The sequence below is a fragment of the Scedosporium apiospermum genome (genome assembly GCF_000732125.1).
Source record: "Scedosporium apiospermum strain IHEM 14462 chromosome Unknown SEQ_SAPIO_0121, whole genome shotgun sequence".
In the NCBI taxonomy this organism is placed as follows: Eukaryota; Fungi; Ascomycota; class Sordariomycetes; order Microascales; family Microascaceae; genus Scedosporium; species Scedosporium apiospermum.
Genome location: NW_015971822.1, coordinates 149,177 through 170,675, shown reverse-complemented (window position 1 = coordinate 170,675; position 21,499 = coordinate 149,177). Strand labels below are relative to the sequence as shown.

General features: G+C 52.3%; 5 protein-coding genes and 1 pseudogene across 5 annotated transcripts; 3 read left to right on the top strand and 3 right to left on the bottom strand.

Moving 5' to 3' along the window:
- Positions 1-1,972: 1,972 nt before the first annotated feature.
- On the top strand, positions 1,973-5,974 carry SAPIO_CDS8134 (RNA binding effector protein; the record flags this gene model as incomplete). The annotated part of the gene is made up of 4 exons (XM_016789834.1): positions 1,973-2,548; positions 2,631-3,931; positions 3,991-4,943; positions 5,016-5,974. 4 exons carry the CDS (start codon positions 1,973-1,975, stop codon positions 5,972-5,974), a joined length of 3,789 nt encoding a protein of 1,262 aa, XP_016640097.1.
- A 696-nt stretch (positions 5,975-6,670) lies between these two features.
- On the bottom strand, positions 6,671-9,648 carry SAPIO_CDS8133 (Uncharacterized protein; the record flags this gene model as incomplete). Its single annotated transcript, XM_016789833.1, has 3 exons — positions 6,671-6,712; positions 6,811-8,648; positions 8,730-9,648. The coding sequence occupies 3 exons, from the start codon at positions 9,646-9,648 to the stop codon at positions 6,671-6,673; spliced, it is 2,799 nt and encodes a 932-aa protein (XP_016640096.1).
- A 4,237-nt stretch (positions 9,649-13,885) lies between these two features.
- On the top strand, positions 13,886-14,860 carry SAPIO_CDS8132 (annotated as a pseudogene; the record flags this gene model as incomplete).
- A 465-nt stretch (positions 14,861-15,325) lies between these two features.
- SAPIO_CDS8131 (Peptide-methionine (R)-S-oxide reductase) lies at positions 15,326-15,968 on the bottom strand (the record flags this gene model as incomplete). Its single annotated transcript, XM_016789832.1, has 2 exons — positions 15,326-15,717; positions 15,863-15,968. The coding sequence occupies 2 exons, from the start codon at positions 15,966-15,968 to the stop codon at positions 15,326-15,328; spliced, it is 498 nt and encodes a 165-aa protein (XP_016640095.1).
- Positions 15,969-17,030: 1,062 nt separating this feature from the next.
- SAPIO_CDS8130 (uncharacterized protein) lies at positions 17,031-18,825 on the top strand (the record flags this gene model as incomplete). The annotated part of the gene is made up of 2 exons (XM_016789831.1): positions 17,031-17,148; positions 17,216-18,825. The coding sequence occupies 2 exons, from the start codon at positions 17,031-17,033 to the stop codon at positions 18,823-18,825; spliced, it is 1,728 nt and encodes a 575-aa protein (XP_016640094.1).
- Positions 18,826-19,579: 754 nt separating this feature from the next.
- Positions 19,580-19,967, bottom strand: SAPIO_CDS8129 (uncharacterized protein; the record flags this gene model as incomplete). The annotated part of the gene is made up of 2 exons (XM_016789830.1): positions 19,580-19,738; positions 19,833-19,967. The coding sequence occupies 2 exons, from the start codon at positions 19,965-19,967 to the stop codon at positions 19,580-19,582; spliced, it is 294 nt and encodes a 97-aa protein (XP_016640093.1).
- Positions 19,968-21,499: the final 1,532 nt, after the last annotated feature.

Genomic DNA, 21,499 nt, shown 5'->3' with positions numbered 1-21,499 from the left:
GGCCAGACCTACGGATAATTCTCGCCAGACGATCAATGCTTCTTCTTGCTTCCTCAGGTCAGTCTAATTCAAGCTGTAGGATTGGGTACCAAGCGATATCAATGCAGATTTTGCCCGCATCTTCCACTTGCCGCGAGTGAACCATACCCAAACGCGACTCCCATGGGCGAAAGCGCACCCAATACATCCCATCGATGCGTTGTACGAATTAGTGCCTCTTCTGTGGCCCAATGCCCAACCGGATGGCATTTTCGTCCAGGCACGAAGCATATCCCACTCGAAGAGCTTTGGGGGTCGTCTCTCAACCGGATGAACCTTCTACTTCAAGGGAAAGGGGAATAAGGGGAATGCAGCACCGTTGTACAACGACGGTGCCTTGCGTTAGGGGGAGGGGGCGCCGCGTCCACGTCTCCAACCCCCCGGTTGTCTGCAGATATCGACTTAGGAGCAACGTTCCTTCAATATCCTTTATTTCATAGCGCGGGGAGCCTTAGCCCAGGAGTGCCTACTCCGTACTCCTGTACACAGCGGTTGGTGGCGATTTACGGGTGAGAGCCCTTCTAGATTAGTATGATGGGCGATTTCGCCATCGATTTTCTTTTCGTTCTACAGCGCAATAGTCGCTGAGATGGAATTAGGTGTGGTATCCAAGCACAGTGCCTAGGAAACCCAAGGTATCCTCTACGAGGCGAGGTTGAGGTCTCTTGCAGAACATTCCCGAAGGCTCCACGGTGGGACGACGGACATTCGATATTGTTGTTGAAGGACAAAGCTTTGGGCGTCTTGCTTCTTAACTAATCCGAGACTTCCGCTACCGACTCCTGGCCATTGTGCGTGGGCAAGCGAACGTGGATCCCGGATGAATCATATTGTGCTTTTCTCAGCGGAGTATGAGGATTGGACTCGTAAGCGGTTGGCAGCTGATTCTGAAAAGGCAATGGACAGCGTCTTGGTTCAGATCGAATGACCAAGTATAGGACAGAGGGCGTGGTTCGATTGGGCAGAACATTGGCCCACCAAAAAGAACGAGTTCGCCTCATCTCAGCTCCTGCTCCAGTGAATGAATTGTTGAACTGCATCTCAGAGCAGTCCAACAGACCATCACGTGACAATTATGTCTACCTTGAGGTCTCCCCAGAATCATTGAGCGAGGCCCTGGACTGGCCAATCACTAAGTCTTTTAAGCTTGTTGACAGGTGATGCAATTGGTGCTGTCACTGGCATCAGCTGTGCGCTTGTGAGGTGAAAACAATAGCCTTAGCTCGATCTAGTAATGTGGGGTTCCTCTGGTGTAATGTACTTCGTAGTTTACGCTAAGTTACGAAGTAAACTAATACGTTGCGCCAGCGATGCACCTTCTAAGGGGCAACATGAGGGAACATTGAATCCTTGTCTGTTGTAGTGTAGTGCCACCGCCTGCTTGGTGCAGCAGAATCGCCGCTTATTTTGTGACCACCTTGATCGAGTGGGTTCCTCTAAACCTTCCACCTCACCCTCTTCTCCCTACGATCCTCCGATCTCAACGCATCCCATCTCATTGATTACCGCTCTCGCCCTTTCGGCATCGCTAGTCATCGAGGAACGGATATCGCAGTCCCTTCCTCGCATTGGTCTTTAGTCCCTGGATTCCTGTACTCGCCCGGTCTGAACGAACACTACGATGTTCTAGAGTCAGTTGAACTACCCTAAGCTCTCAACCGTCTCTTCTGAATCTGCTCCTCCGGTTATTCCCAAAAGGTCCAATTGTAAACCCTGCGCTGCTCTCATAGCAGTAATTCCTGGTTACTCCTTCCCCGCCATCCTTTACGAGGTAAGAGGCCATCCATATTGCGCCGTGGTCCACCCTCCCGCGGACGCTTCTTACCAAATCACCCGACCTGTCGTTAACCTGCAAGCCGAGACAGATCCTTCTCAAAGCCCACGAATCACCCCGCTCTCCTCAATCTTGTGTTACCGAAAACCACTAATCGCCATGGCCTCTGAAATGTCTGCTGCCGAGCGAATGGCTCGCGAGCATGCCGTCACCCACCAGGCCTACATCGAGCCTGAGGACGCCGATTCCCCTGCTCCTGCCGCCGAACCGTCTTCTTCCCGAGGCCCTACCGCTGCTGACAAGGTCGCGGGAAAGCAGGCGAACCCAAAGGCTCTCGATACCGAGTCCCATGAGCTCTTCCCTGAGCTTGGATCGTCCAAGGGCAAGAGTGCTGCCAGCGCCGTTCCGACCTGGGGCGCCAGGGCCAACGGCAAGGGCGCCAGCAATGGCGCTTCTGCTGGAGCTCCTGGCCCAGCCATTGCCTCTGTCGCGACGCCTGCTATGACTCTACCTGGTCGCAATGTTGAGACGATTACCATTGACCCGCAACACATTCTTCCTCGACAAAAGCTCCGACGACCCATTCCCGATATCATCAAGGATATCAATAAGAGGTCTCGCGCTAAGATCACCATGTCTTCCGCTGCCAATGGACGCTACAAGTTCGAAGCTGCTGGCCCACAGGATGTCGCACAGCAGGCTTTGAAGGACTTGGTTTCCCAGATTGGCAACAAGGTAAGCCTGTCACAGTAGCTTTCTTTGTTCTTTGGTATTATATATGTAGACAAGTGGGTTTACTCACAGCTTTCATTTCTAGACTACCATTTCCGTTGCCATTCCCCAATCTGCCCGTGCCCATATCATTGGCAAGCAGGGATCGACCATCAAGGCCCTTCAAGAGAGGACTGGTGCTCGCATTAATTTCCCCAAGCTTGAGGAGACACAGGCTGCTGTTGATGAAGACGAGGATGCTGAGATTCATGTCACTATTGAGGGCAACACTATTTCTGCTGCCTCAGCTCGTGATGAGATTCTCAAGATTGCCAGGGAGCGTGCTGCAAATGTGCAGACTAAGCTCCGAGGTATTCCTGCTGAGTTCTATCCTTTCATTGCCGGCCCCCAGAACTCTCGTGCCCAGGCCTTGGAAGAGGCCAATGGTGTCCGCATCCAGGTTCCCCGTCATGCTTCATGGACTACACTCCCCATCCCTGCCGCTCCGGCTCCTGGTCAGAGGCCCGTCTTCTCGGCCGAGGGTGTCGAGGACCATATCTCGCTGGCTGGTGATCGTGCTTCGGTTCAGAAGGCCCGCGCCGAAATCGAACGCCTTGCCTCCGAGCTCGAGAAGCAGCTCCATATTGAGCAGTTCTCGGTGCAGCGTGGTCGCCATCAATTCATCGTCGGGAACCTCGGCATTCCTGCCGAGGACTTCTTCGCTGACACTGGCTGTCACATTCTCCTTCCCGCTGAAGGTGAGGAGGATACTGTGACGATCATTGGTCCTGCTGCCAATGTCTCGGATGCCGCCGAGAAGGCCATGGATCTCGCCTTGGGAATGCAGTGTTCCAACTTTGATATTTCTCGATTCCACCGTGGTGCTCCTAATGGCGCGGCTGTCCATGCCCAGAACGTGACCCGCTACCTCCGTCAGCGCCGTGAAATCGAGCGTCTCGAATCGCTCTACAATACTCGTATCAACACCCCCTTCTCGGAGCATGGCTCCCTCCCTTGGGAGATCTACTCTCGTGACGGCAAGAACTCCATTCGCGCCCAGTCTGAGATCACATCGATTATGAGCGGGCATCCTCCTTCGCGTATTGAGTCCGTCTCCGTGGATCCTTTCTTCCATTCTCACATCTCCAAGAATGTTACTCCCCGAGTTCATGAGGACTTTGGAGTTCACATCGTTGTTCCCGAGCCGTCTGAGACTGGCGCTCCGATTCTCCTTGTATACGAGGGTCCTTCCTCTGCCGATGCTCCCTACCAGGTTCCAAAGACCCCCCCCTCTGCTGAGGATGCTCGCATCTTCCAGCGGGGCCTAGAGGATGCTCGGAAGCACATTCTTGACCTCATCAACAAGCAGGAGGAGATCATCTCCGTCTCCATTGATGTTCCTCAGAAGTAAGTGTTCTCGTATGAGCATCTACCACGTATTTTTCTTCTAACACCTTTCTTTCCAGGTTCCATGAGCGTCTACGACGATTCATCAAGAAGGAGCAGGAGCGTCGTGATGATGACCAGATCCCTATTAGGGTCTCGTCGATCGGCACCAAGGTTACCCTCCGCGGCCCGGCTGGCGCCGTCAACACACTGGCGGGCAAGGTTGAAAAGTTTATTGAGCAGGAGAAAGAGGACGAGAAGGAACGTGGCTTCACCATGTCTTTCGAGTTCCCCCAGAAGTTTGCCAACCACCTTATAGGTAAGGGTGGCAGCAACATCAGGGAGCTTCGTGACAAGTTCGACGTTGAGATCCAAGTCCAGGATGGCAAGGTTGAGCTCAGGGGTCCCAAGGCTAAGGCCGAGGCTGCCAAGTCGCATATCCTGAACCTTGGTCGCACTTTGGCGGACGAAACTACCCACGTGCTTAAGATTGACCCCAAGTTCCACAGGGAGCTTATTGGCAAAGAGGGTACTCAGATCAACCGTCTCCAGAACCGATACAAGGTTCTCATCTTCTTCCCCCGCTCTGCTAAGCCTGCCGCGGAGGACTCGGCTGCCGATTCCGCCAGCGAAACCGGCAAGCCTGCTCGCCGACAGCAGAACCCTGACGAGGTCATCATCCGTGGACCCAAGAAGGGTGCCGATGAGGCCCGTGACGAGCTCTTCTCCCTTCATCAGTACCTGAAGGACAATTCGTACACCGCCACCGTCACCATCCAGCAGAAGCAGGTACCCTCTTTGATCGGCCAGGGCGGGTCCGCTCTCGAGGAGCTTCGTTTAGCGACTGGTGCCAAGATCGATATTCCTGCGGACCGTGACGTTGAGACCGTCGAGGTTCAGCTTAAGGGCACCAAGGCGCAGGTTGCGGCCGCCAAGAAGGTTCTCGAAGAGAAGAAGGCCGTCTTTGAGGATACAGTGGTTAAGACCATTGATGTTGACCGCAAGCACCACAAGTCGCTCATCGGCCCTGGAGGTAAAGAATCCGTGTTTCCCCTTCCCTTCATCAAGCTGAAAGACTCTAATTACTAACGCTTATCTACTACAGGTGCCAACCTCCGCAACCTCGTTCTTCTAGCCGGTGGCTCGGTTGACCGCAGGGATCTCGCAAGGACCATTCAGTTCCCCAAACAGGATGCCGATGGAAACACCATTAAGATTGAGGGTCGAACTGAGGTCGTCGATAAGATCATTGCCGACATCCAACAGAAGGTTGCCGAGTGGGAGACCCAGATCACCGAGACCATCGACGTCCCCACTGAACAACATCGTACTCTCATTGGCCGCGGTGGTGACGTGAAGCGCGGCATCGAGGCCCGCTTCAATGTCGCCATCGACATTCCCCGCCAAGGCGAGGGCAAGACGGACATTAAGATCCGCGGCAAGGCCGAAAATATCAAATCCGCCAAGGCGCACATTGCGACTTTTCTCAAGGAGCAGGAGGGTGAGACTGTAATGGTCCCCCGCGCCAAGCACCACGCCGTCTCCAACAACGGCCAAATTTTCCGCAAGTTCCGCAACGATTGGGGTGTCACCGTTGACCACGCCGGTCACAATGTGCCCGCCAAGCCTGAGACCACTCGCGCCAACGGCGGCTCTCTCCCCCTTATTACCGATGACGAGGATGCGGTCGCTGACTCGCACTCGTGGACTATTGTCCAGAACGTCTCGGCCGAAGAGGGCCTCATCCCCTGGATTCTCCGCGGTTCCGCGGACAATGTCGAAAAGGCGAAGAACGCCATCCAAGCTGCCCTCGAGCAATCTTCCAAGCAGGACACCACCGGTCTGCTCATCCTCCCTGACCCGAGAACCTACCGCCACGTCATTGGCCCCGGTGGCAGCAAGGTCAAGAACATCCGTGGCCAGAGCGGCTGCAGGATCACTGTCCCCCGCGATCAGGCCAAGGGCGAGCCCATCGAGATTGTCGGCAGCAAGGAGGGTGTCGAGAAAGCGAAGGAACTGATTCTGGCTGCTGTCAAAGAAGGCACCAACCGCTCCAGGGACTAAATAATGCGTGTGTGATTGTAGAAAAGTTCTCCGCCTTTTTTCTTTCTTTTGAGTCTTATAATGATGCTACGTAATGAGAAAGGGGACGCTTTTTGAGAAAGCGGAATAATAAAAAAGGCAAATGGATGGATACTACGACTAGATCATGCTTTTGACCGTCGGTAGCAAGTCTATAAAAGCAGTTGACGAAACATCTAAGTGTCCATTTTGGTGATGTCCCGGGCTTGTCTCCCCGGTTCTGTGACTTTCTCTGCCCACAATCGAAGTGAAAACAATCGAATCAGTATAAACGTTCTAAATAAGAGCTCTCATTGAATAAAAAGCATACTTTAAAAACCGACAGCCTATTCTACACGATACGTCATACAGAAGGGGATATGTAAACTAAACTAAAACAAGAACCGCCGAGAGTTGAACATTTCCAGGCCATAAAAACGAAACGGGAAAAAAGAAACCGCAACAATACAACACCCTTTGTGTTCTGGCTCCGTTAATCCTGCTGACCACCTGATTTCCGAAACGTCCTTAATGTCCTTTTGAACAAACGCCATCTTTTTTTTTGGGGGGGGGGTTTGCGAAGAAAGTAGTGAATGTGAAAATTAGGGAGGGAAAGAAGCCCGTCTTTGTGAGAGGACAAAGCGGGGAATTGGTAAACGGAGAAAGGCATTTGTACATCTACAAGCCCATCCAGCGTTTTTACTCGTGGATGAGGTCTAGAAGGGAGGCCATGTAGGGAGCCTGGGTATTTGGTTAGTCTCAGCTTTGCATTCGATGGAGAGAGGGAGATGATTTAACAAACGAAGGGGGAAGAAGACATAACAGGGGAAAAAACCTACCAAAGCTCTATTCTCCGCCATCACCTCGAAAAGCCTCGGCATCAACGGCCTAAACAACCTCTCCTTCCAACCGCCCGGCTCACCCGTAGCCTCATTCTCCTTGAGCAGCTCGTCCTCGGCGTCCGTCTTGCTAATATTCCTAGCAATGTTCCTCAACACAAGGACTGCACTAAGGGGAATGCCGGTAGCCTGCGGCGGTCCGTTAGGGTTCTTCTCGTCGCGCATCGTCTGCGTCTCCTCGTACGTGACCGTCATAGTCTTAGCGGGGACGATCCAATCTCTGCGGGGTTTCTTCGCAGCGACGCGGGGTTCGCTGGGCGGCGTCGGCCACACGAGACCGATGTGCACGTTGAGATGGCGCGCGAAGTCGATGAAGCGCAGCGTCGTGGGCTTATTGAAGCGCGAGCACGCGGGCCAAAGGCATCGGAAGGCCTTCTCCTCGTTGGCGTAGCGGCCCTGATCGTCGGGCTTGGTGCCCAGGTGCGTCTCGGCGATGTGCTTGAACATCTCTTTGCGGTCGAGGAAGTAGGCGCCGCAGCCGTCCTTGGGCGGGTCCTTGGCGCCCCAGGTGCATCGGACGTATTCTCGCCCGTCGATGCTGAAGGGGTTCTTCCGAGCGCGCATGGACCCGATGATGAACTTTTGCTGTGCGTCGCCTCGGGCTAGGACTTGAGGGGTCGAATTCTGATAGATCTGCGAGCAGCTCCTAATAAAGTCCGCAGGTGCAGTCGCTGGCAGACCAGCCTGCCTAAGGCTCTCGGCAAACGCTCCGTTATAGGCTTGCCAGGCGGCGATCTGGGTGACGAAGGAGTCGGGGTCGTGGTCGAAGAAGCACTTAACCCACCGATTCACTCTCTCCGGCTCCTTAAGCTTGAGGAGTTCGTCTCTGAGCTGGAGTGGCATGGGTGCAATCTGGTCGCTTGGGGGTAGTTTCTTTTCTGGGGAGAGGATGATTTCCTTGTGGACCTTTCTCGCGCCGTGGGAGAGAAGCCTGGCGAGGTGGTAGACCAAGTTTTCTCCGGATATCGCCCCTAATAATGAGTCGACGTTCTTGACGACAGCGGTATACTGATAAAGGAAATCCAGGCAGGCATCGGTGAATTCATCGTCGTTAAGGAGAATCCAGTTTGTGATGTTCTGCAAAACGGAGGGAGGTACGTAACCAAGACGGTTCGCAGCATCCAGGTTCATGGAAATTCGACCAAGCGCGCGGAGACTGGTGAGAATAACACCACGATCGTCCGAGTCCATCTGGTTGAGTAGAGTGCGGTAAAGAGGATCGTCGGATTCTAACGTCATGTAGGGGGTGATGTGTTCAGCAATATCGAGCGAGTAGTGCTTGGCCTCAACTACAATGTCTCGATTAGGGAGGCTCATGATAATGCAAATCATGTCCTTGATAGGAGGGAAGTTCGCAATGTATGCGGCGTTTTCAGGGAGAGTGACCATGTTTCGGATGGTCAGAACTGCCTCAGTCACACTGAGCATCTCATCGCTGAATTCCTCGGTTTGGATGCTGTCAAGGACAGTTTTGGGGGTGAGGCGCTGGATGCGCTCGAGGATATCAGAGGTGCCATTGACACCATCTAGCTCATCTCGTTCCAACGGCGCAGAGGGATCCCATGATACCTTCCACTCGACATCGTAGAAAAGGCTAGCAACACGAAGTGCCGACTCGACGAGACCTTCGTCCAGGCCGGGGAAGACTTCGAACCTAAATTTCTCCCCACGCTCAAACGAGATTCGTACCCAGTGATGAAGCGCATATGTTCTCTCCGCGGGGTTGTCGGACCTTAGCGCGTTAAGACACCGAATGTAAATGTTTGCACCCTCATAGGCTAGCAAGAAAGTTAATGGTTAGCGATGGACGTGAAAATGAAGGGTAGACAGAGAGAGGGAGAGAGAGAGGAAGGGCTTACTGCCAGGTGGAACTCGAGGCAAACGACCGGCCTGGATCTGCCGAATCTTATGAATAAGTTTGGCCCGAGAAAACGCAATGGGATTGTTTCCAGGGGTGTCGACAGGCCGGATCGGGATTGTCGTCAAGGCGCGGGGGTTGTAACCGGCGATAACAGACGGAACCGCACCGTGGTTGGGATTGTACGGCCCGACGCTGACGTTAGCTGGCGTGCCTCGGGCCTGGTGGTGACCTGATGGCGTACTTAGGTGAGCCTGGTGCTGGAGGTGCTGCGAGCCAGGGGTGCCGTGGGCGGGGCTGGCAGACTGTTGATGGTGGCCAGAAGCGTGTCGGGGCTGTCGCGTGGGGCCGGTATCAGGCTGGAATATGACTCGCTGAGGGGGAGCCTCTCGTAGGCCCCGAGAGGCGCGCGCAGAGGATCCTGGCGTATCTACCGTTGAGCGCTCGCGAGTCGGAGTCGCATCATCACCCGAAATACCAGAGTCGCTAACATTCCTCGTCGGCCTCAAAAAGTTTTCTCGGGTTCGCTTCAGCAAGCCCGAGCCTTTCGCTGTGACATCTTCGAGAATATCCTTTGGAGGAGGCTCCTTCCCGTGGATCTTCTTAATTTCGTACGCGGCGAGGTTCTTGTAAAACTTCTCCTTAAGCGCAAAGGCTGTCGCGGCTTCATTGTTGGTGTAGAGACCAAGCTCCTGTGCCATGCGGCGCCAGGCGAGTTTTTCATCGGAAACCTTGTCGTACCCGCCGTTTGCGATAATATGTTTGAAAACTCGGAGGAGGTCGAGATGGGTCGTGCCGACTCTTGGCTCGGGATCGAAATTGGTGCCGCGATCTGCGTGGAAGGCTCTCAATTCTTCGATAAATTCATTGTATTCGGGTGTGCGCTCAATGATGTGCGGCACCAAATCCTTGGGCGGCATCTTGACTCGGACTCGAGGCTGCCGGGTGGGTTGGCAGCTTCAAATGCGACGGGGAGATGATTGGGGCGCAGGATGAATTTAGCAGTGCGACGATGTGAGAGCTTCATCAAATGCTAGAGAAAGACGCGACGTTGGGTTTGTGACAATTGCAGGAGCTTATCGGATCCTGAAGTGGTTATCAGCAGGTGATATATCACGTGATTACGTGCTAGAAAGACGCACCAAAGCCAGAACGCGGTCATGAACAGCAAAGGAAGCTTCACGACATTGACAAAGGTTGAAGCCTCGTCGATATAATTATGCTGTTCCCGTGGAGATTTGCTGCTAGTAATTTATCTGACAGTGTTGTTTACTTGAATATCAACTCACTCATCGATTATCATCAATCAGGTCCGCTCAGATGCTGACTCCTTGGATTTCTTTGATCTTGCTTCTCCATTGGAAGGACCGCCTGTGGAACATCTTGGGTCTTGTACTCGAAGCAACTTCTTAGTTGTACTTGGCTTTTCAGATTAAACGAGCCTAGGAAGGAACGAGCCAGTGACGAGACTGAGGCCGGAAGTCGCATGTGAGCTTGCGTCGAGGACCGATGTGTACCTTCCTCGCCAGCTTGTGCACTCTCGATTTATAGTATTCAATCTTCCGCTCTCGTCTCAACGGAACATGAACTGGACCTGCCATTTGATTTCTGTCTTCGTCGCTGTTACGTCCTCAAGAACTCATCTCCATTTCCTCACCGATAGAACTGAAAAGCCAATTGAGACTCGAGAGTTTTTGGCTCTTGACTTTCTCCATCCGCTGTCAAGTTTTCTAGATTCAATGATTGATCCTCCGTGCCTTGTCATTCGCATATAACCGTCTGCTCTTATCTCTGAGGAGGAACACACCTCGCTCCCCCAGCCATGCTTCCCAGAAAGCCATCTGATGGCTTATACACATATAATTTTGATCTCGATTTTCTGTTGTTGACCGTATCCAACCCAGCTACCTCCGCTATCTTAAGTCAAACAAAGTACCATGCAAATCTCGTCCTCACGTTACGCCAATACAAGGGTGCATTAGGTGGTCGGACGAGAAGCGCGGAGATAGGGTACTTGCTCATTCTCCATTCAGGAATCCATGCTATTGTAAGACTAACGTCCTCCCGCATAGGAGCTGACGCCGTTTTACGTCTCTCTAACAACTAGGAAACTTGCAGGAAAGAATCGACCTCAAGAAATGGCGGAGTCTAGCATCAGAAAGTCAGACGCCAGTTTACAAGATTCAGTGTGAATCTGGCAACATCTCTCTTCAATACCGACATGATGACGGAAATGTTAGTCCCTCCCTTCCAACTAAGAAGACATCCCCAGTCACTGACAACGAAACTAACGAATCTCCCACCAGATCAGGAGTGCTTCGATTACCTTCCGGAAACGTGACGAGTATGAGAGGGCACTACAAATCCTCCTCAGTCAAAGGCTTAGCGTGGCCGTCAAACCGTGTGAAGGTGAGCCTGTAGTCAACTCTTCGTTCCCAATCTCAATCCCTGGATCGCGCCAATGCAGCACATCAATATCCAGAAACTCTTCAAACTGGGGAGCCATCGCTGGTACCCCAGATTCTTGGGCGTCCCAACCACGGCACGTTACCTCGATGCCTGGCAGGATCCATGACCAATATCCTGGAGGGATCGCACGACCTTCGGTACACGGGGACTCGGTTGGAGGCCGTGACAGGTTTTCTGAGCCCCTAGAACGCCGAAGGCTCCTCAGTTTCGCCCGAGTGCATCCAAACAGCCAGCTCCAAGAGTAAGTCTCCTTCGACTCCTGCCCAGTAATAATCATTTACGCCATGATTTCGGGCTTTTTAGAGGCTAATATCTCTGTAGCCAGCATGGCGGCTCACCCGCTTCTGCCTACGATTGGTCTTCTTCCAGTCAGCTTCACCAGCCGCTCGGAGAACGAAGCCAAGGCAACGAGGGGGGGCTCCGAAGCGCACATCGATATTCATACAATTCTTTTCTTGATCCCAGCCAAGGTTTCAAGGCTGCTGATGACATCTCAACGTGTTCGAGCAGAACTCTCCGACATATCAACGACCCATCCCCTCTTCAACAAGTTAGCTTCCCACCCGATGAGCGAGAAGGTGTGGATAACTTTAACCATGGGAATCCTCACGGGCCCACGGTGCCTAGTTTAGACATCAATTCAATTCTTCCTCCTAAGCGAACACTTCCTTTTAAGTCTAATAAGGAGGCAGAGAAACCGTCTAGTGGCGTACCTAGAGCACCGAAGGAGAGGGCAAGGCCCAAACAACCTCGACGTGCGGTCCAAGGAAAGGAAAAGGGGAAAGCAAAGGCGAAAGTTTCGAGTCCCGTCTCAAAGTCGAAAAGTACTATACGAACTACTCAGGCGAGGAGGAAGCCAGCCAAAAATCGGAGTGCATCGGCAGACGTGCCCGCATTGAGAGCCGGAATGAAGGTTCCGGCGACCCACCTCGAGACACAGGACTCGGCCTGCCAAACTGATGACAACCCCCTTCCTCAGACTTTCAATCAGAAACTGCACGAAATTCCAGAGGATACGCAGAAAAAACTGTGGGATTCCATAGGTACAATTCAAGAAGAACAGTTGAAAATCCGTCAGGAACTTGAGAAGTTGAAGGAGTCTGTTCAATCTTCTCAAATCTCACCAGAGAAGCCACCACAGTGTGCATCGTTAGACCTGGATAGGAGAACGCTCAATATTCCCAGATCTGACTCAAGCCAGACTGAGATGGGATTCCCGAACCGACTGCCGGCTTCCCAACTTAGTACAAGCACGCTTGGGGCGAACCTGGAGCCAAGGAAGAGGCACACAAGGGAGTACAAGCAGTGGAGATACTACTACCTAAATTCCTGTCGAGTCTACGAAACGAAGACGGAAAAGTCAGATGGCGAGTTTATTCGGCGCTTCCTCAACGAGATGCCGAACCCCAAGGTCCGGGCTTGGATTGAGGCAGGATTGTTGCATTTTTATTCATCAATGGTACGAACTCTGGGCACGCGAAGAGGGTGTAGCCGCCTACTGTTTACGAAAGATTTGACTTGGGCTCATGTTCAAGACATGGCAACGAGGAGACTTAAGCTTCCGTTTCCAAAATGGGAAAGTTGCTAAGAGGTATAAGTATGACGAAATATGAAGGTGCTTATGGGTGAGGTCCCTCGTCCGAGCATATGGGAGAAAATGGGTATGTTTACATAGACAATGAAGCTCAAAATGCGAGAAACAGCGCAAGATATAGCCAAGCAAGCCAAATTAGTTTATGCCTGAACAAAGGGATTGTTGCCTTGTGTCTTTGTCTGCTAAGAACATTGATCTTTCCTGTGACGGGCGTTCCCAGCGAAGACACTTACACATGTCGGTTTAGGAGCACATCCGCAACGGTCAAAGCATGTGTTTCTAGGAACACTACATCTGACACGGCAATGCTTACAGAGGAGCCTTGGAAACAATGAATCAACTGGGTTATTGTTGCCCTGAATTTGTTCTATTTCCATTTCATATGCCCAGCTGGAGGGGTCATCAATGATCTGAATACCGGATAGTATAGACTTACGAAGGCCGTGAAAAACAGGCGAACTATACCCTTTGCCATCTGGCCATGGCAGTCTCGAAGAGAAAGGCGCCAACGGAAAGACATAGTCAGGGGGAAGTCAGGGGACTTAAAAACACATGCTTCTAAAGCGTCTTGAAATCCACGACCCATGGGGGAACCTGTGAGGCTAAGGGGTTTCTAGTTTGGGTAATTCTATTCGGTTTTTACACATGACTTTATGGCAAGTGATTCGGGGACAATGGACAAGTACATTGTCTATATAAATGAGAGATTCAATCCTTTGACAGATCTGATTCACATCAATTTCTTCTATATAACACCAAGAGTTCTCGAAGCCAAACTACTGCTCTCCTCTGCTTTGAAGATCCTTGAACGACCACGCTTCTTGCACACTCCGACTCTCACAGCCCTTGCTCCACGTTAGAGACTTACACAATCTCTCACTACAACTGAACTGAACGAGATATCGTATATCGATCGCATACGACAACAGACTTCAATTCACAAGCGATAGGAGAGAACCACTCTGACACAATTTCACAAGTGCGAGTCTAAACGATTATCGTAGATCACTATCATTCCAAGTCAGGAAGGACGATCCACTCTTATATATATATTCATATATATATCTACTCCGGTTTTCCACGAGATCCCCAAAATGGAGGGTCCAATTACGAGGCTGAACCTCAGCCCAAAGGATTTCAACAATCTTGACAACAACCGGAGTTTGGAAGATTCGATCAACCCCGAGAATGCCGTTTTGGATACCATTGTCGCAAACCCCACCGAATACAGCCCGACTAGGTCGCCCCAGAACTTCAGCCACAACCCTTCTTACCCTTCGATCCCGTCTTCTATGAAGAATAAGCCATCTCCCGGCTTTTCAAGCCGTCTTGCAAGGATCGAGCAGTTGAAGGAGAGCCACAAGTGGCCGCGCGCCAACCTGTTCCCGCGAAAGAGGGCGGCAGACGACGACCTCGATGTTTCTGAAACGGAAACACCCATCGGAGCCGAGAACAGCCACAAGCGGAGAAAGACCGATGGCGAGCACAACCTCGAGATTGTTATAAGAGATGGCAAGACAATAATCCGGATCACGAAACGAGGTAACGGCGACGGCGCTGCTCAAAACCCAAAACGGCCCCGGATCATCCTCAAGCCTAAGAATAGAAATCCTATCACAAGCCAGGCTACGCCATATCAAGGGTCTACTAGCCCCAAGGGCTCGTCCACCAGCGACAAATCCGAGCTTAGCCTTCTTGTCAACACGAGTGGCTCCACATCGCAAAACAACGACATCACCCGCCCGCGCATCGCTCTCAAGAGCAAAGCTAGCACCCCGACACTAGAGACGCCTGAGCCAAGAACCCCACCAACAAGGGTGACTGCGGAAGCCCTTGCGGCTTACACCAAGGAAGAGCCACGGACTCCCGACATGCCTAGCTCAATCGATAGCGACAGCCCGCAGGTGCGGGTAGAGGCCACGCGCGGCCCTGGTACTGCCGCCGCTTATAGCTTGTTTCTCAGGAGCAAGCATGATCCCAACGAACTGAACGCCGGGTGGAAAGAACATGCGCGTCCTAAACACAATGGCTCTGATGTCGAGCTTAAGATTAAGGTGCGCAGGAACTGAAGTTTTAGTGAGCCTGGAAAGTCGAAGATGTGAACCTATTACAGCGGGACAGGGCTTGGTGTTTTTTTTTTTTTTTTTTTTTTTTTCCTATTTCTCTTCTTTTAGGGGAGTTTTAGGGGTTTGGGAGTTATAACTGTTGAAAGAATTCTTGAAAGAGGTGATCCTGACTGTATATTAGATGGACTTTGGAAATAACAGGGAACTTTTGGTTTATGAGACTACGTACCCACCAAGAGGAAGTAATAAATTGGACAGAGTGCAAAATTAAAGCCATCATAGTTTCACCAGTGCTTGGTTGTAAGCACGTATTGGTATCAAGGTGTCTACTGACACTTGTTCTTTTATGAATAATGTCCAACAGCAGTGAGTTAAATAGAAAACGTCCTCATCAAATCATGACTCCGGTACTACCCCAAAGCGCCTAACATTGAAATCTCATTCACCCAACCCCTACACCTTACTCCCCTACGCCTTACTCTCCTTCCCCTCCTCGCCCTTCCCAACAACCTTATCCTGCGGCGAGAATTTGATACTCACACTATTAACACAATGCCTCTCATCCGTCGGCGTAGGGAACCCCTCCCCCTTGAAAACATGACCCAAATGCCCGCCACAATTAGCGCACACAATCTCCGTCCTCGTCATGCCGAACGTGCGGTCCTCGTGGCGCTCCACGGCGCCGGGGATGCTGTCAAAGTAGGCCGGCCAGCCGCAGCCCGAGCTGAATTTGTGGGAGGCGCGGTACAGTGGGGCCGAGCAGCCGGCGCAGGAGTAGACGCCCGAGTCCGGGTAGTGCTTGTCGTATTCGCCAGAGCCGGCGGGTTCGGTGCCTTTTTGGCGGAGGATGCGGAATTGTTCTGGGGGGCTTGGTTAGTTTTTGTGTGGTGGGGTTATAAGTGAGTCTGGCGGGGTCGTTGGTGAGGGGTGGCAAGGGGATATTACGAGGCAGGATTGGGTTGAGAAAGGCAGGTTTTTGTGAGATTCGTTTATATAAGTTCTTACCTTTGTTCAGAACCATACGCCACTCCTCTTCAGATCGCTGGTCGGGATACGACATTTTTTCCGCGGGGGATGAGTTGAAGAAGGAGGAGATGAAGCGGAAGGGCATTAACTTTGGAGTCAAGAGATGGTTTCTGGCAGGGATATGAAAGGCTTGAGGCCGGAAATGAGGCGAGTTGCGGACAATGATGGAGGAGATTGGGAATGGGCGACGGGAATTCATCTACGGAAAGGAATTGGATTTATATATGAAATGAGGATATCGAGAGTGATGGAATGGAGGGGGCGATGAGGTTGATGAGGCTCGGCTCCGGCGCTTGGCGATCCCGAAAGAGGAAGGGAGTATTCGTCAAGCAAGGAAGAGCTAAACTGTCGTCACTCTCATCAGCCACTGATAATTACATAAGCACGCTTCAGAGATGGAATCACCATTTACTTCTTTTGGAGAGCAGATCTTGTTTGATTCCAAAAAAGCAATTTGTAAAATTGAACGCAGTACTTGTGGTGGCTGGGCAGGTGGCTTATGATGTGCAGTAATTTGAAATCCCGTTGCCTTTTCCTTGGCTTATTGATTCCTCTAAGATTGTTGGGGAGATGATTGTGGGATCTGTACAAGTAAATTCGAGGGCAAGCCGATGTGGTAAATTGGATAATTGACAGCAAATCTGCAAGATATGATGGACTCGAATCGCTCTCTGAACCAAGATCCAATCAGTGAATTCATACCCCAGATTCGGGTGCGTTTCAATAGAGTTCTAATTCAAGGCACGGACCTCATAAGACTCGCCAGGAGGGAACCGACGAGAAGGAGCTTTTCAGGGGCTTCAGTGGAAGCGCACGAGGATCCACCCCAATTACTTGTGAATGCGACGTTATTGCCTCAGGCATGAACAGCACAGTACCAAGCAGTGGAGCGAGGACATCCCCACTATGCATTTGGCAGGAGCCAGGAGGTGCGATCCACTGCACTCGCGCAGTGTACTTTGTACCACCAGCCAAATCGACAACCCATTCTCATCTTGACCTTTTCGGCCATACCGTAAACCGCCTATCCTCTCCCCTTCACCCCATACTACGACCTCCATCTCCCACTCCAGGGCCGTAACTCTGGCATTTCCGAAGGCGACAACACATCCGATCACTCGATCCCTTTAGGATCCCCCTCGTTAAAATGTCTCGCCGAGCCCCGAACCCCGCCCAGGAGCGGGCTCAAAAGAACCAGCAGACGCTCAAGAATCTCCTAAAGCTGGAGCCTAACAAGATATGTGCGGATTGCAAGGTTAACAAACGTATGCCCTTCGATTCCCTCCTCCCCGTCGCGCCCTCTTATGCTTACCGTGTCTCTCTCTCTTCCAGATCCCAGGTGGGCGAGCTGGAATCTCGGCATCTTCATCTGCATTCGTTGCTCTGGCGTCCACCGTAGCATGGGCACCCACATTAGCCGAGTCAAATCCGTCGATCTCGATACGTGGACCGACGAACAATTGCAGAGCATGCTCAACTGGGGTAACAGGAGGGCGAACAAGTATTGGGAAGCCAAGCTGGCGCACGGTCATGTTCCCTCCGACAGCAAGGTGGAGAGCTTTATCCGCACAAAGTACGAACTAAAGCGCTGGGTGATGGACGGTCCCATGCCCGATCCCAGCACACTGGACGACGGTGATGATATTCCTTTAAGTCTGGTAAAGGAGAAGCAGACGATTGAGCGAAAGGAGTCCATACGTAAGGCCTCGATTGGCCAATCATCGAAGCCGGGCCATGTCGCAGCCCCCGTAGCCGATCTTATCGGAGGCGATCCCATCCCTCAGCGTGCGAGCACGACAAGCCCCCCGGCTCCCAAGGTTGCCGCTAAGGGTACTCCGGCGCCGCCCAAGACGAGTACGAAGGATTCTCTGCTGGGGTTGGACTTCTTTGGTGACCAGCCCGCAGCGCCCGCACGCCCCGCTAGCACCTCGGGCACTCAAAACAAGGGTGGTTCTTCGCGCCCCGACTTGAAGCAGTCTATTCTCTCTCTATATGCCACGGCTCCTCGACCCCAGGCCCAACCAGCCCCCCAACAGCCAGCCGCGCAACCGTTCGGTGGTATGCCTGCCGTTGCGCCTCAACAGGCTTCAGGAGGTCTAGTTGACGCATTTGGCGGCCTCAACTTTGGAAGCACTACTGGTACCACTACTACAACTTACTCGCCGCCTCCCCCAGTAGACCCCTTCGCGGCTCTCGCCTCACCGAGCACCGCTACGAAGCGTGCAGTCTCTCCCCCGAGCGCTTTCGGTGCCCTTAGCGGAGGAAGCTTCTTCGATACCAAACCCGCGCAGCCTGCCGCCCCGTCCGTACACAAACCATCACCCAGCATCACCTCACCTGGCCTTGCTGGTCTTTCAAGCCTTACTTCCCCGACCAACCACATCCCCCAATCTAAGCCCGCCCAGCCGGCCTCTTCCGCTTTCGGAGACCTCTTCGACCTGAGTTCTCCCGCTCCCGCTCCTCAGCCTACCCTCGTCGCCAACCCTGCCCCCACGCAAACCTCTAGCTCCATTTTCAATCTCTCCGCCCCTTCCGCAAAGGCTCCCTCGGCAGCGCCCGCCGCCCCCGCTCTTACCTCCTCCAACTCTACGAACGCCTTCAGCTCCGGCAACTGGTCCAACAGCGACGTTTGGGGAAATGCCTGGAGCGCTCCCGAGCCTGCCGGTCCTGCTGCCACCCAAGCCGCTAAGCCCGCCGTCGCCGCCCCCACTACCACCACAAACGACTTTGGCTGGGGCAGCCCCGGCATCGCCTCCGGTTCTTTTGCCAGCCAGAGTATCGTGCCTGGTGCTAGCGGCTTCAATACGGCGCCCCAGGTTTCGGCCGACGAAGAGTTTGGCGGCTGGAGTAGCGGGGGTGCCACGACGACTACGTCCTCGACGACGAAGCCGGCTGGAGGATTTGGTGGTAGTGATGACCTATTCTCTAATGTCTGGCAGTGAGTAGTCTGGGGTGAGATTGAAGGAGAAAGGGGAGGAAGAGGTGGAAAAGGAAAAGGAAGGAATGATAGCATGACGTTAGCATCACTTTGTGCACATGAAGTTGGGACACTGCATGCCATGGATGGGGTGGTGGGATTCTCATTTCTTCCTTTTTGGTAGTGTTTATTTCTATAGGAGCCCTGGTAGAAAAAATACACTGCGCAGCTACTTTTAAGCATTTGTGCATTCCTTCATTTGAATGGCATCATGATCTAAATCCTGTGTTGTATAACAGGGTCACTCAAACTCAAAGATCTCAAAGATCTCAAAGATTAGAGTGGTTTGAACCAGTGATATATCCATTATATTGCCCACCAAAAACTAAAAGAACAAAAAAGCAAGGCTGCCAAACAAAAGACAACACAAGAGGAACGCCATTCCAGAATGCTAACCAAGGGTATTGTCACAGACACCAACAAGCATTTGTACATGCTCTTCAAACTTCCCCATGCCTCCACTTTCCAGAGACATATAGCAGGCCTACCGCACCAGTCCCTAGGAATTAGGTTATGCATGGCCCCATGCTCTGTGTCGAGGCTCTCAGCCTAAACGCCTTCCCCAGCAACCGATAGTCTTCGAGATGAGGATCCAAGATGCCGAAACACCCATAGCCAACTCCATCGCCCGGCCCTTCCGGACCACTTGCTATCATTATTTTTTTCCCCTTCGTAAAACGTAATTTTTCCTGCCCGCCGAGTAAAGACCGAGTGAAGTCTTAAAAGAATAACTTCGAGACGTAGTAAAGAAATATGAAAATGCCAATAAGTATAGCTGACAACTTCAACACAGCGACTTTATTCCCCGAAGCAGCCATCCTTCCTAGTCGGGTAGCAGAGCCCTTTAGGGACGTAGTCATGGAAGAGAAGGTCTCGGACTAAATTATACACCTCCTTTGTTAGTTTTCTCTTTTTATTATTCGCCCCTAGAAGAAGAAAGTGGCCGAAAAGAGAGGGTGCAAGGGCGCTTACAGTGTTGTCGATGACATCTTGGGCGCGGGCGTTGTCGTATATGTCGACGGTTATGCCGCGGAGGGCGGACACCTTGGAGGAGAGCTCGTCTAGGCGGGCGTTGTTTTGGCGTTCGCGTTCGTAGGCTTCGGACATGGTTGCCGGGCTTTTTCTTCTTTTTTTGTTGGGACTGAGGTCGGGACGGCGCTTGGAGGGGAGATCGGTTGAATCGGATTTATTTTTTTTCTCGGGCTTTTCTTGTGAGTAGAAGGGCCGACGTGGAAGGATCTGCGTCAACGTCTGTTCGGTGAGGTGTTGAGGGTTATCGTGGGAAAGGCAGGGGAGGACTGGGGTCGAAATATTGGAGGTTGAAAGGGGGGCGGCGAAACGAGGTCATGACGATGGTTTTGGATGCGGTCTGGGGTCGATGTTCGGATGGTCTGTGGTTTCAGGCGTGACAGGCGGCAACAGGTGGTAATCCATGTGGCGGAATGAGGACGACTTTGAGGAAATGCACCGCCACAAGTACCTTGGTGGAGTTGCGCATACAGCATGGCGGGTCGGTGGCAAGTGGCAATATTGAAGTCTGGTGAATTCGTATTAGTCCAGTCCACTTCCAAGCTGAGGTCACGCTAAAGCCTGGCGGAACGACCATCGACGAAGCTCTGCCATGAGATAAGAGCATTGTTTTGAAGTCGGGGTTATTGAGCTACACGGGCGAGCAGAGACTGTGGCTGACCGAAGGATCGAGGCTTCAGAAGGATCAGGATGTCCAGGCAGCAACGTGCCTTGCAGAAACCATTTGTTGCCAGACCGGCGCATGTGCATCTATCCTCATCAGCTTGACTTGCATCGCGTAAGGAAAGCTTCCATGCCTCGTTTCTAATTATCTCAGATGCCTCCAATATGTCCAATAGTGTCTCAGAAACGCCGTGTCCACTAGCGGCACTCGTCACTTCGTACCCGATTCTCCAGTCCCTCGCCTCGTGGCTCACTGCCAAGGACCTCTACCACCTCGCGCTGACGAACCGCGAGCACTTCTCATGCATTCTCAGCTCCAAGGAACTGTTCAAGAAACTTCAAGCCAGGTGCCTCTGCGATGGACGCGGTCTAAAGCGCCGCCGGAAGTTGTACCACCGAACGGACTATTCCCGGCCAAGCCGGCGCCAGCAAGAGCCAAAATTCCAAGCCTACGTCGCAAGAGTCACGGCTCGCATGAAAAGGGTCAAGTGCCGGGAGTGGGACTCTCTGCCATGCTTCAAGTGCGGAACCCGCGTTTGCGAGGAATGTCGGTCTTGTCCAAGGGAGGAATTATTTCCTGACCAAACCTACTTTCCGTACCCGCGACCGCATCAAAACGCCCCTTGGCAAGCGGAGAATGTCATGTATCTCTGTCCCCCATGCGACGAGAAGGCACATAGTAAGATTTTGGAAGGGTTTAGCAGAGATGAATGTGATTGTAACCTCTACGAGAGGTGGATATGTGTGGACTGCGTGGACAAGGAGCGGTGGTTTACGTCGGATTACTTTAAGAAGCATACGGTGTGGGAGCATTACCCCGAAAACGAGGAAGATGAGACCAAAATGATTCAGGATCATCAATTTAATCGCTCGGTATGTCTCCATTAGAATTTTTTTCCCCTTCCTTCTCTTTTCTTCCTGCTTTCCCAAAATTATTCTACCACACG